The sequence below is a fragment of the Lonchura striata genome, chromosome 3 (genome assembly GCF_046129695.1).
Source record: "Lonchura striata isolate bLonStr1 chromosome 3, bLonStr1.mat, whole genome shotgun sequence".
Classification (NCBI taxonomy): domain Eukaryota; kingdom Metazoa; phylum Chordata; class Aves; order Passeriformes; family Estrildidae; genus Lonchura; species Lonchura striata.
Window position 1 is genome coordinate 16,626,053 of NC_134605.1, and position 12,270 is coordinate 16,638,322.

Genomic DNA, 12,270 nt, shown 5'->3' on the forward strand with positions numbered 1-12,270 from the left:
GGAAATTTGTGCTGGGTACATGAGAGACCTGATGTAGGTGAGCATCTTTGTCTCAAAAGCAACTTGGATATCACTGAATAACTAAGAAAGTAATTCTAAGAATGTAGAAGTCTTACCTTAATGAAACAGATAAAAAAAATCATCTTGTTGAAATTTCTAATTGCTATGATGATCATATTGTCTTCAGTTATGAATTTCAGTAACATTAGTAACTAGGGAATGATTCTGATAGTTTTCCATGTTGTTCTAGGAAGTTTCCTTTTTACTTTCTGTGGTTTCTTGTGTGAACACTTTGTCTATTTAAAGCCTGCAGAGAGGACGAGATTTTCCCATGCAGGGGAACAATGGCAGTGATTTCAAATACACTATTGAAAGGGTTTATTGCAGTTGAAAGTCACCAAAAAAAAGTGGTTGATCTGTAGTTCTATACTTTAGGCTTTTGTTGCTTTCAAATCTTTCTCAATGCTGATGTTTTATAGATGTTTAGTAAGGTACAATCCTTCATTTAACTTTTACCTTATAAATAAATATCCCTGCTTCCAATGTTGTTTTTTTGTACATAATAATTATTATGCTTCCTTCTGTGAAGTGTTGCTCAATCAACAGTCAGAGTAGAAGTGGTAAAGTAGCCACTGTAAAGTGGTTGCTTGCCAGCTTGTGATCGTATTTCTCAGCTGCTTGATCTTGTTCTTCAAATATATATTTATTTAGTCATTGCTGTTTACTGTGTTGAAAGGCTACTGTTAGTAATGTTTGGCAAACTTTCTGACTGCACTGGTCCAAACCCATCTTGATTGTTTAACTGCCTTACTTTCAACAAGAAAATTGTGTTACCTAAATGACACTTGTGACACACAGTGCCACTCACACAAGATGCTTGTATCTCTGGCTACTAGTGGGATTTGGACTTTAAGCACCCAGTCTTATGAAATACTCATCCACTGAGCCTTTGGAGGAAGCCAAGGCACCCAGTGTCTCATGAAACTCACATGTGGAAGAAGTGAGGGTTACAGAAGTTTTTGCACAGGTTACCTGTAGTCAGCCTGCTCTTCTGTTCCAACTTGCACAAACATAACTCATAATCCTGATTCTTTCTTGAGATACCACCAGTGATTCCAACTTCTGAGATGATTGTGATGCTGGCAGGTATGCAGAAGTAGAGACCGAGGCTTAAATTTCTGTTTAAAGCTTTCTCAGAAAAACCTGCCCCCCTTCCAAAAAAGGAAAAAAAAAAAGGAAAAAAAAACAACCCACAACATTTCATGCAAGTCAACTGAAGTGACTCTACAAAGTATCTTGGCAGGAAAACAAAGGAGAGAAACAGCTTAATGTAGCATTGCAGCATTCAAGAAATCTGAGCGTTCTCCTGCCTTAACTGGTTGGGTTGTTTGCAGTTGCATGTAATTAGTTACTCAGGTTGTAGGAACTCATTTTGTCAGACACAGATGACTTTCTTACTTGCTACAAAGAGAATGCAAAATGAGAAAATGAAGAATTTAATAGACCTTTGTCATTGAGCTATCTGACACTGTATTATTTGGTATGTTCTTATTCAGAGGTAGACAACTGGCACTAAATCCAGGAAAGAAATAAAAGACAGAATGGATCAGAATGGAACAATCTGTGCAGAAGATTATTTTACATTCCAGATATGGCTGTGTACTTTACTTTTGGAGGAGTAGGAGAGCGGGCTGTTTCTTGGAACAGTTCTGGGGAAATACGGGTCTAAAAGTTAAAGTTTTAATTTTTTTCAATATGGCTGCTGCTCTGGAAAGACGAGCTTCCCTGACAACTATTATTCTCTTCCTTTTCCTTTTGTTTCCTTTACTCCGTATGTTTTGGTTGTTGGGTGGTATTTTTTTCCTGTGAGGTGTTAAACAGCACATTATCTATTCCTACCCTCATATTAATTTAGTTAACTAATATTTCTTTTTCAAAAGTTGCAGAATTAGAGGGATTTGGTGAAGTTTCTTGGTTTTGGGAGGTTTTTTCTGGCTAATTTTTTTTTAATCTGGCAACTGTAAATTGACAGAAAAATTTTTGCTGCAAGTGCTTTTATGGACTATGACAATCTTGTGGGCTAACTATGAATTTGGCACTTTGGCAGACTCCCAGCTTACCTTTTAACCTCCCATATGTACTTTGACAGGAGTCATACTGCTGTTGTTTTAGCCTCTTCCAAATTTCTTTTGAAACTCTGGTGCACTTTGTGATAGCACAAATCTACTGGTATTACATTTCATTATTGCGTGAGTGAGTAAGCTGATGTCCTCAGTGCCTTCAACAGAGTTTTGAAGAGGCTTATAGGCTTCACTGCACTGTTTTGGCTTGATAAAGGGGTCCCAGATGTTATTCTTCTGTCAAGTAAGATTATAGTTTGGTAAATGGTAAAAAAGTTAAATTGACCTGTGCTTTTACAGTTAGGCTTAAAATTTCATTGTCACTCTTTGCAGGTAGTCAGAATTTAATAATTAGACACTTCCTAGTTTTCTCTTGGCTCAGTTTGTTTATTCTGTATTTCCACTGTCAGGTTAAATTTTTATTTCTAATTTATGTGTCTTGTACAAATCCTTAAGGAAATAAAGAGAATGGTGAGTATCTTGTCTTTATCCAGTATGTGGTGCCTTAGTGTTTTATTGCTGTTCAGGTTTTTCTTAGCTTAGGAGTTTCCTGGATTATTGACTACATCTCTATTCAAGTTCATGGCTACCATATGGATGGCATTAAATTAAAGTTAAATTATATTAGGTTCTAACAATTTCAGTGTGTCACCTTCCTGCACGGGGAAGTCCTGCAGAGTTAAGACATAATTTTAGAGTCTTCTCATAAACGCTTAATATTTTAAACATTTAATAAAGTGGATCCATTTTTCTAAGCAGCTTCTCGAATTTCTTCACTTCCTATCATAATTATATGTATTATGACCTTCTTTCTAACAGTCTGTTGTGATAGTGGCTGTAAGTGGTTCCAAGATTACATCAAATAAAATTATAGTTTGATTTCTTTATCTGAACATCTTGACTTCTTGAAATATAGTTTCTATTCTTCCTTAGTTAAAGAACATCCAAGATAACACTGCATTTGGAAGGTTACAAGCTACAGCTACAATCTTTTTTCCTTCTTCAATCTGCAAGAGCCTTACTCTGATGATCACATTCTATAGGTGTTGCTATAGTCCTGTTTGAATGCAGATCTTTTTTATTGTAGCAATTTTAAGTCACTAAAGGAGCAGTTTTGGAAAGGCACATGATGTTTGAAACAGGGAGCTTAGTTTTGTTTCTTTGACTTCCTGTGGGAGGGACACAAAGCTGTTGATATCTCTTTGCCCTAGCATTATGTTGGACAATTCTTGCAAATCACTTTCCAGAGGTAGGAAGAGGTGGTTACTTGAGGATTTAAATGGCTATATGTAGGGGGTTTATGTTGCAGCCAGCTGGATCTTGGATTGTTTAGGAACTGTTGAAATGAATGACCTTAAGGAATAATAAAATATGCAGACTGCTCCAAGGGGCCATACATGGGTGACCACTGAGGACCTGCAAGAGCATCGTAGCTGATCCAGAGATAGCGAAGTGTGATGTAGGGGATATTGATTGCTATAAACATTTCTACAGAGTGTACTTCAGCCACACAACCCACATCTGACAAAGCTAGTTTATGTAGTGGTTTTACTGTTACTGAGGTAAATATGACTTTGTTGTGCCATGTCAGATTTGTTTAACACACACAAACCACTTTGTAATGTGTACATAACACAACCTATCTCTGCATGCACAGTAAGTTCTCCAGTGCTTCCCAGTATCTGCTTTGTAGATGTATCATTGCAGATGTGCAATGATTATGCAGACCTTGAGTAGCAAGTCCACTGTGTCCCAGAAATAGCTTATTTTTATGTTGGCCTGTGTACCTGCTTGAGGAATATATGGGCCAACATGTTAAAAAACGTTTAAGTGTCAAAATAAAAAAGAAAAACAAACTAAAATCCACCTACTGAAATTGGTGTGAGAGACAGAAAGGAACATTTCTGTGGAAATCCCAGAATACTGTAGCCTTGGATATGTCTACAAAGTCTCTTAACATACTGCAGCCTTGGAAGGGCTGTTTAATCAATGCTTCCACCATGTTTGGTGCCTGTGTTTTTGAAGGCTGGGATCTGAAAAGGAGACATTTCTCTGGAAGAAATTCTCTGAGTTGTGTGAAGACTTCTCATCCATCACTTAGGTCAAATTTGGTGGCATAAAGGAGTTTTGCAAAAAACCTCTGCATCTTTTCATAGGTTTTTGGGGTGAAATTAATTTACAGAGGCTGACATGGGACTTTATTCTTCTTTTCTGATTTAGAACTTGCCTACACATACACAATTTCTTTTTTTTTCACCAATTCAACCTAAGGAAATTTGTGTAATTTCAAGAAAAAGAATTCTGATCAGAATGTGTTGGCAAAGTCACGCAAATACATGTTCTGCTTTTGATTCTCACCAATTTTACATCTGAATATACTATGTATTTTTAATATAGATCAGAGATACCTAAAAGTCTATACAGAAATATAAAAGGCAAATGTTGTTTTGATACACATGCAATATACATGGGAATTTTTTTTTGCCTTTGTTTTATGTTTATATTATTATATCTACATGATGAAGAGGTTTTACTTGGCGGGGGGAGGCGGGGGGGGGCACGTTCATGCAAGTGAGAGTTCTTTTATGCACTGACTTTCCAGATCCTTTTGTTATTTAGTCTAAGGCTAGTGACAGGTAAGTCAAATGGTACCTAGCACCTATTGTGTTGGAACATGTATTAACCATCAATAGTATATTTAGAAAATATGCAGAGGGCAAGACAGGAAAGATGGATATCCTTTTCTCAACCTTTTTTTGACTTGATCCAATTTTAAAAGCAGACAATTGTGTGTTTTTGACACAAAGACATTTGTATGATCAGAAACAGCTGCTAAGATATGTTGTTTAACAATGAATGTGAAATATTCCTGTGCTATTATTTTTGAGCAGGCTTAAGATGCAGAAAACAGTGCTCCCAAGGATGGGAATGTTGTTTTTCTTCCTTCTCATTGCTATCTGAACTTTGAATTGCTAATATACATTAAGAATCAAATTCAGAGTAATCCAAGTTTGAAAATACCTATTCACTGAACCCATATGCTAGATTATGGATAAATTGGTACTCCTTGCTTAGTGCTAATGGAAAAAATAGAGACTAGCTTCATTGACCTATTTCGCATTGACAGAATGATAGATTGGTAGGAAACAAGAAACTGAGATCTTTCCCAAACTTTTCTGATGCTGTCTCGAATACATAAAAGCTGTGCTTTTATGCCGCTAAAGAGAGCAAAAGCTTAGTCTTACAAAATGCTTGTAATTGCCTGCTTCTTTATTTTACTGCTTTTAATTAGGTCTGTTTAGTGACTGCTGCCAGCTTTTCATGCACATGCAGTGAAGGACAGTTTCTCAATGGGGTTTGGGAAACCATTTATTTGTCAAATTCTATAGTTTATTATGAAATTCAAGAGCACATGATCAAAATTTGAGAGTTGTTTTAATTTGAGGCCTTTGTATTTCAGGGACCTGAAACTGGACAATATTCTTCTGGATGCAGAAGGCCACTGTAAACTGGCTGACTTTGGGATGTGCAAAGAAGGGATTCTGAATGGAGTGACCACCACGACATTTTGTGGCACACCTGACTATATAGCTCCAGAGGTATTTTTTTGCAGTGCACTAAGAGTACAGATATTCTTATTAATCAGACTGTTACCTGTGTAATTTTAGACAGTCTTTACACATAGATGAAAACATTTAAGATGCAGACTAGACCCTGCTGCAGTTGTGCTTAGGTAGTCTTGCAGAAAATGGTTACTCTACTGCTCACAAGCACTATTCCTTGATGATAGGAGTGTTTTTTCTAGTATTTTTTTCCTAAATTTAAAGTTATTCTTCTCAATTTATTCATTTCTGAATCAGCATCATTATGATGAATTTTAGCAGTCTTTAAGGTGCTAGATGAGACTTTATTGCAATATTAGTAATCTTAGGTAGTTATAAAAATATTTTTATTTTTTAGTGAGGTTTAAAAGAACATATTAATACAGAAGAAGCCATGTGTTTGGTGTCATTTTGTCTATAGCCTTTTTGGGAATATTTTTTTTTTTCCATTTTTTAAAATATCTGTGAGTGAAAGTTACTATACCTGTGCTACTTCATAGAATTGCACAGAAACATGGAAACTAGGTGTAGATGCTGCATATTAGTTGGCAACATTTCAAGGTGTTCATTGGATAAAATAAATAGCTGAGAGTAGTGTGGCTTTTACATATTCTAGATTTTAATATTATGAGGTGCATTTCAAAGTGGCTAAAATGAACCAGTATTGAACAGTTATTTTGCCAGGCAGATTTTGTCTGCTCAGTTGAGTTAGTAACCTGTGCATCTTTCCACTTGAAGATTCAGTGTGCAAGCTGAATGGAAAAGTTGTTGTTGGTTTGTCTTTCATCAAACATAAATTTGCAGTGAGGAAAACTGTTATTTATTATTCCTTAGAGTCAATAAATCATAAATCCATACTGTTAGTATGGAGTTGTTCATGGCTGTCCAACTTCAGTAGCACAACTGATAAGGTGTGAATCATCTTGAAACTATCATTATATAAATGTGTGTCTTACGGAGTTTGAAAAGTATTCCAGCATTAAAAGAAAAGAAATACCATTGTGGTAGTTTTGGCTATGTATGAATTTTTTTCTGATTCAGTATACTAATTGAGTCCTTTGACAAACTATTTGAAAATTATTACTGAAAATAAAGCAATCATAACAACCCAGGAACTTTCCTGAGGCTTCCAATTTGTCATCATTGTTGCAGAAGTTTAGCTCCTGCTTCTATTTCTCTTGCATTGTGGTGATATGTTTTAATTTCCTTTTCTTCAGTAGTATCCAAAGAGTTCCCAGAACACTTGAAAAGTATATATCTAATTTTCTGTATTTGGTGCCTATAAAATATAATTTTCTTTCAATGAAGAATGTGGATGGGATCCAGATGTGTGTATCCAAGTGTTAAACTCAGTTCTGTTTTTGTGCTAAGGCTGAAGTTGGATTTATATTTATATTTATATTTATATTTATATTTATATTTATATTTATATTTATATTTATATTTATATTTATATTTATATTTATATACATTTTTTATATGTCACTACAGCACTAAGCCCAAGCAGTTCACCACAGGATTTCTCAATGCACTGTGCAGTGTTGTGTAAGGAGCTGGTGGATTTGTTGTCATTCCAAGTCATTTTAAGGCAGCCAGCTTCACCTTAATCAGGCACCCACTCTCCTTTCCCTGGTTCCCTGTCATGCTGAACCAGTGCAGCCAAACTGCAAGCTTCTTTCCAGTGAAAAGGAGACAAGAATTAAACTTGTTCCTGGTAGCTCTGTAACACCAAGTGCTCCTATAAAACTTCATCCAGCTAAACTCTTACTTGCTGCTAAAGGTATTTTCTACAAGGTTGAATTTGTGCCACATGAGAAGTTGTAGCCAGTTTTTCCTGAAAGCAAGTGCAATTAAAGTGAATTCTACACCATGTATTGTACAGTGGTTTAATGCAGTAAAAGGAACTTGAACAAAAATGCTTTTGGCTTCCTTCAGCCCTACCTAAAGGACAAGAATAAATCTCTCAGATGATCTCTCTGCAGCATTAGAAGCTGGTTCAGTTTGTTTTGTTCAAGATAGAGACAAGGAAATGTTTCACATTTTCCACCAGTCTGTTTTGTATATGTGATCTTTTTTCCCCTATAGTGTGACCTGCTTTAAACAGCTTGGAAGGATATGCAGCTCTTTTGCTCACAAGCATAGTCATTTACTCAAGGGACTGATAAACTCTCAGTACTTCTGAGAACAACATCTCGTTGACACTTAGCTGTGTTAGTGCAAATTGCATGGGGAAGAAACCCTGCCTGCTGTTACTGAAATCAGTGTGTGATTCAGTCCTGCTTAGGCACTGGGGCTAGAGGGGCTATATCATGTTAAAACAGCAAAAGTGCAGCTGAGACAGTTGTCTCTCTTGTCTCTTCAATCCAATCTCTTTTTCTGTACTAGATCCTCCAGGAGCTAGAATATGGCCCATCCGTGGACTGGTGGGCTCTGGGTGTTCTCATGTATGAAATGATGGCTGGACAACCCCCCTTTGAAGCTGACAATGAAGATGATCTCTTTGAATCCATCCTTCATGATGATGTATTGTATCCAGTCTGGCTCAGTAAAGAAGCTGTCAGCATTTTAAAAGCAGTGAGTCTTCCATTACTTGCCTTCCTCCTCCTCCTCTTCCTCATGGGTTTTTGGGGGTTGGTTTGTTGGGTTTTTTCCTTGATTAAAATTGAATTTGCTGAAAGTTGTTGAGAGCAGTCACCACTGGGAGTTCAAGCACAGTTCAGAGTGCCACTGTTAGGATAATGGGGCCTTGGATAAATTACACCACTTGTGGGAAAGGAACAGAATGTTTGTATTCCACGCAGTTGTACACTGTATAAATCTGTGTACTGCAGATTCATGTTTCAGGGAAAAGACAACCAGCTAGAACTGTGCTATCACTTTGACACTTTATATGCCATATATAGAGTGGGAGAAGCACTACATAATTAAAGAAACAATGTTTTTATTTAACCCACTTACAAAATTTTCTGTCCCTTTGCCGTTTTTCCCCTGTCATCAAGATGGGTTGAAAGCCCTTTATTTACAGCCACATGTTCTATTTTATAGTTCACATGATAGCAGTCGTACTTTAGTGTTATTGTTTCTGTTCTCATTGGGATATTTCAGTATGAGTGGTGATTTGACAGCAACTTGTGTCACCAAATGTCACAATTTTTTAAAGCAGCCAATACATACCACTGGGCAAATTCAGTTTTTAGACTATCTTTATAAAGTCAGGTTTATAAAGTCATTAATTCCTATGAATGACACTGACATAAATTCTTTCTTCTGTGCTAGTGTCATCCTAAAATGAAGCAGAAGCAGTATGCCAATCCCCATAGTAGTCAGAAACACCAAGAAATATTTTTGGCTTAAAAAAATAACTAGGTTTTTATTTATTCCATTTTTCCAGCATCTTTGAAACTGGAAAATTTCTGCCTTTCTACATATTTTTCTTTCAATATCTGGAGTAAGGGAGACTTTCAATTAAGAAGGCAACTGATAGTGTAAAATCCTGCAGAGGTCTTCATATGGAGTTGTTTTGAAATTATATATAAAACATAAACAAATTATGATTTTAACACCAGCAGACAGCACATTATGCAGAAATTCTCATATTGACCTTTTGATGAAAATATCTTCAGGATCATTCTAGCTGAGCAAGAGAGATGCTCTAGCAATGATTCAAAGCAGAAGTCAAAGTTAACTTCTCAGAAGTGTTTGCTGAACTATCTCTTTTGCTACATTCAGAGGATTTTTTACTGCTGGTAGTAATTAATTAATAACTATTCTCCCTGCTCCCCCAGATAGCTTTCTGACTACTTTTTGTTAGCTCACATGATACTTTCATGCATCCATTTCTGTTTCCAGATCCTTTGATCATTTTACTTCAGCATTTAAAATATATGGACTTGAGCTGCAGAGTTCAGGCTTATATCCAGGGCTCACGGGTTATTTTGGCACATTGTGAAGGAAAGGTTGTTGACAGTTTTCATACCTACATCTGATTTTCATTGGAATCCAGAGGATTTTCTTTTATAGCTGACTTTTTTTACAGAATTTTCTGAGACTATTTTCCTGGATATACATTTTGATAGTAGGAATGGTGATTTGTATCATGCTGTACTCATAGCCTTTTAGGCATAAATTGATACAATTTAATGGAGCTGTGGCAATTTACACCATAAATAAAACACATTTCCTTAAGATTAGGAACCTGCTGCCTATGCATGTATGGTGTGAAACCTGCTTGAAAGTTGTGTTCTTCATCTGATACTTGTCTATATGAAGAACAGGAAAAACAGAGGAAAGAAAGAGGCGTCTATGTATTTTGCTGCTGAATAGTAGCAAGGGATTAACTTTGGAACACTTCGTTTCCTCACATTGTGCTTCAAGACATGAGTTTTATTCTTTTAAAACTGTGTATTTTTACAGTCCTTCAAGCACCATGTAGGGAAAGTTTAGTAAGAAGACATTCTCTTGTATTAAGTGGCGATGTTGTCCTTTTTTCTGATGAAACAGTTTTCCTGTTATTTCCATCAAAACACTGAGGATGATATTAAAGCTCAGTATTACAAGGCAGCATGTTGCATATCTCCTGAAAACCCACACATCTTATTAGTCCTGTCTCTGTGAATTGGCAGGAATTACTATTTAAATTCTTTCCTGTGTAGTAAGGAAAACAATTCTTCATTGAAATTGGCTCTCTGCTTCTTCCCAAGCAGTGGAGAGATGTTGTCTCTACAGTGTGTGTTCCCTGTGTACAGACTTTACAGTCTCTGGCAACAGAAGCAGAACTGTGTTTTTAAGCTGTGTGATTTATTTCAAGAAGCAAAATTTGGGGAGCTTAATGATCTTTGATTGAGGCGCTAAGCAGCATTTTGTCCTGTTATCACTTAAGTCAGTAGGAATGCTGATCCTAAAAGGCTTCTTCTTTCAGAAAAAGAGGTTCCCACCTTAGCCATGAAAAGGTTTATGGCTATGGCTGTCACTCCATTTCTTCACCAGAGTGATCTGTCCTGACAGTTGCATCGGTGTTGATGGTGGTGATAAACAGGGAATAAATGTCAGCTTTTACTTCACAAATAAAAAGAGATTAAATTAATGCAATTAAATGTCTCCTTTAGGAGTTTGATATTTTTTCTTCATATATGCATATGATATTTTTGTTTATGTATTCATTCTTAAAATATATTCTTTTTTTAGTTTCATGAGGTTTGTGAAGTACAGCAGTAAACTGTACTGGACTGCCTAGTCATATTGTCAGGTCCTGGGCTTCTTAAAAAGTTACATGTCCAGATGCTTTCCCTGTCTCCAGTTTAAAACAAAGATAAAGCATGGTAGATACTGAGGGATGAGTAGGCTCCTGTTGCACGGTCGGGGTGTAGGGAGGCAGAGATCTCTGAAGCTTGCTCTTGGGGGAAGAGATTTATTGGAGAATTCAGGAATGCCCAAGCCTCGTGCTCTCAGGCGTAGCACGTGGCTGGGCTTAGGAGGACGGGGGAGGGGAAGAGAGAAACGGAGGGTTTAGGAGAGGGGAAGCCCCAGAGGGGGAGGAAGTCCAAGAGAGGAGGAGGAGAGGGCCAAGAGAGGAGAGGGCCAAGAGGCCGGATGGCCGCTCGGAGCCCCCTTTTCAGGGGTTCCTAGGTGGGCTGGGACAAGGCATGGGCCAATGGGGTTACAGACTCCGATGCTTCAGGGGCAGGTACAGAGGTGCGGGATGAACCACAATCTCTTGCGGGGTGGGATGGAAGAGTCCATTTCACTCCATGATTCATCCAAGGGTAGAAGTGACATCCGGCTAGCTAAAATAACAATCGTATCTATCTATCCTCTGCAACAATTGCCCCTTTTCGTTAAACTTTTGAAAAGGTAAATACAGACTTAATTACTATTTTTGCACAACTTGGGGTATATAACATATTGGTACTGAAACTATACTTATTACTCTTAAAACAATCAAGCTTACTCTACAGAGTTCCTTCAGCCAAGATGCAGAGCTCAAACCTCCAGATAAACTGTTTAGCTAGATTATTAATTGAAATTGAGGTGGCATTTATTTCTTTACTGATTGAGCATTTTAACCTTTTGACTGCTTTAGTCTAATGGAAGAATTTAACTGAGGTAGTGTTATTAAAATCTTTTGAGGAAGGTTCTATAATTGACTAGGTTGAAAAAGTCTATTAGAGCTTTGTATCAGTTAGAGATATGGTATCAGAGCTTGCAGTCTTGGCCAGAGTTACCCAGGCATTTGTCTTTGGTTAACCTATAGGTGAAATCTCAATACAAAAATTTGAAATAAGAGAACAAATGTAACAAGGGTACAAAATTAACATGTATGTGAAAATAAATGTCCATAGTCTTGAATTGTTTCTGGCAGGTAGTTTTCATCTCGTCTTAGCACAGTTCAAATCTGAGCACTTGCTTCTTGGTTTGCACCTGCAAAGTCACTGCCACTGGTGAGGGCACTGCCAGATTTCGGTGTATGGCCTTACATTCTTTGCCGGGGTCCATCTGAGTCCTTCGCCTGTAGAGACACAAGCAAACCCTCTCTCCCATGTTACGAGGTT

At 37.1% G+C, this 12,270-nt stretch overlaps 1 protein-coding gene across 2 annotated transcripts in view; it reads left to right on the forward strand.

Moving 5' to 3' along the window:
• PRKCE (protein kinase C epsilon) overlaps positions 1-12,270 on the forward strand; it is a 287,758-nt gene that overhangs the window by 249,410 nt on the left and 26,078 nt on the right. For both annotated transcript variants that reach the window (XM_031504268.2, XM_031504267.2), the window contains exons 12-13: positions 5,581-5,719; positions 8,108-8,296. In XM_031504268.2, the coding sequence (XP_031360128.1) occupies positions 5,581-5,719; positions 8,108-8,296 (328 nt within the window). The remainder of the gene's footprint in view (positions 1-5,580; positions 5,720-8,107; positions 8,297-12,270) is intronic.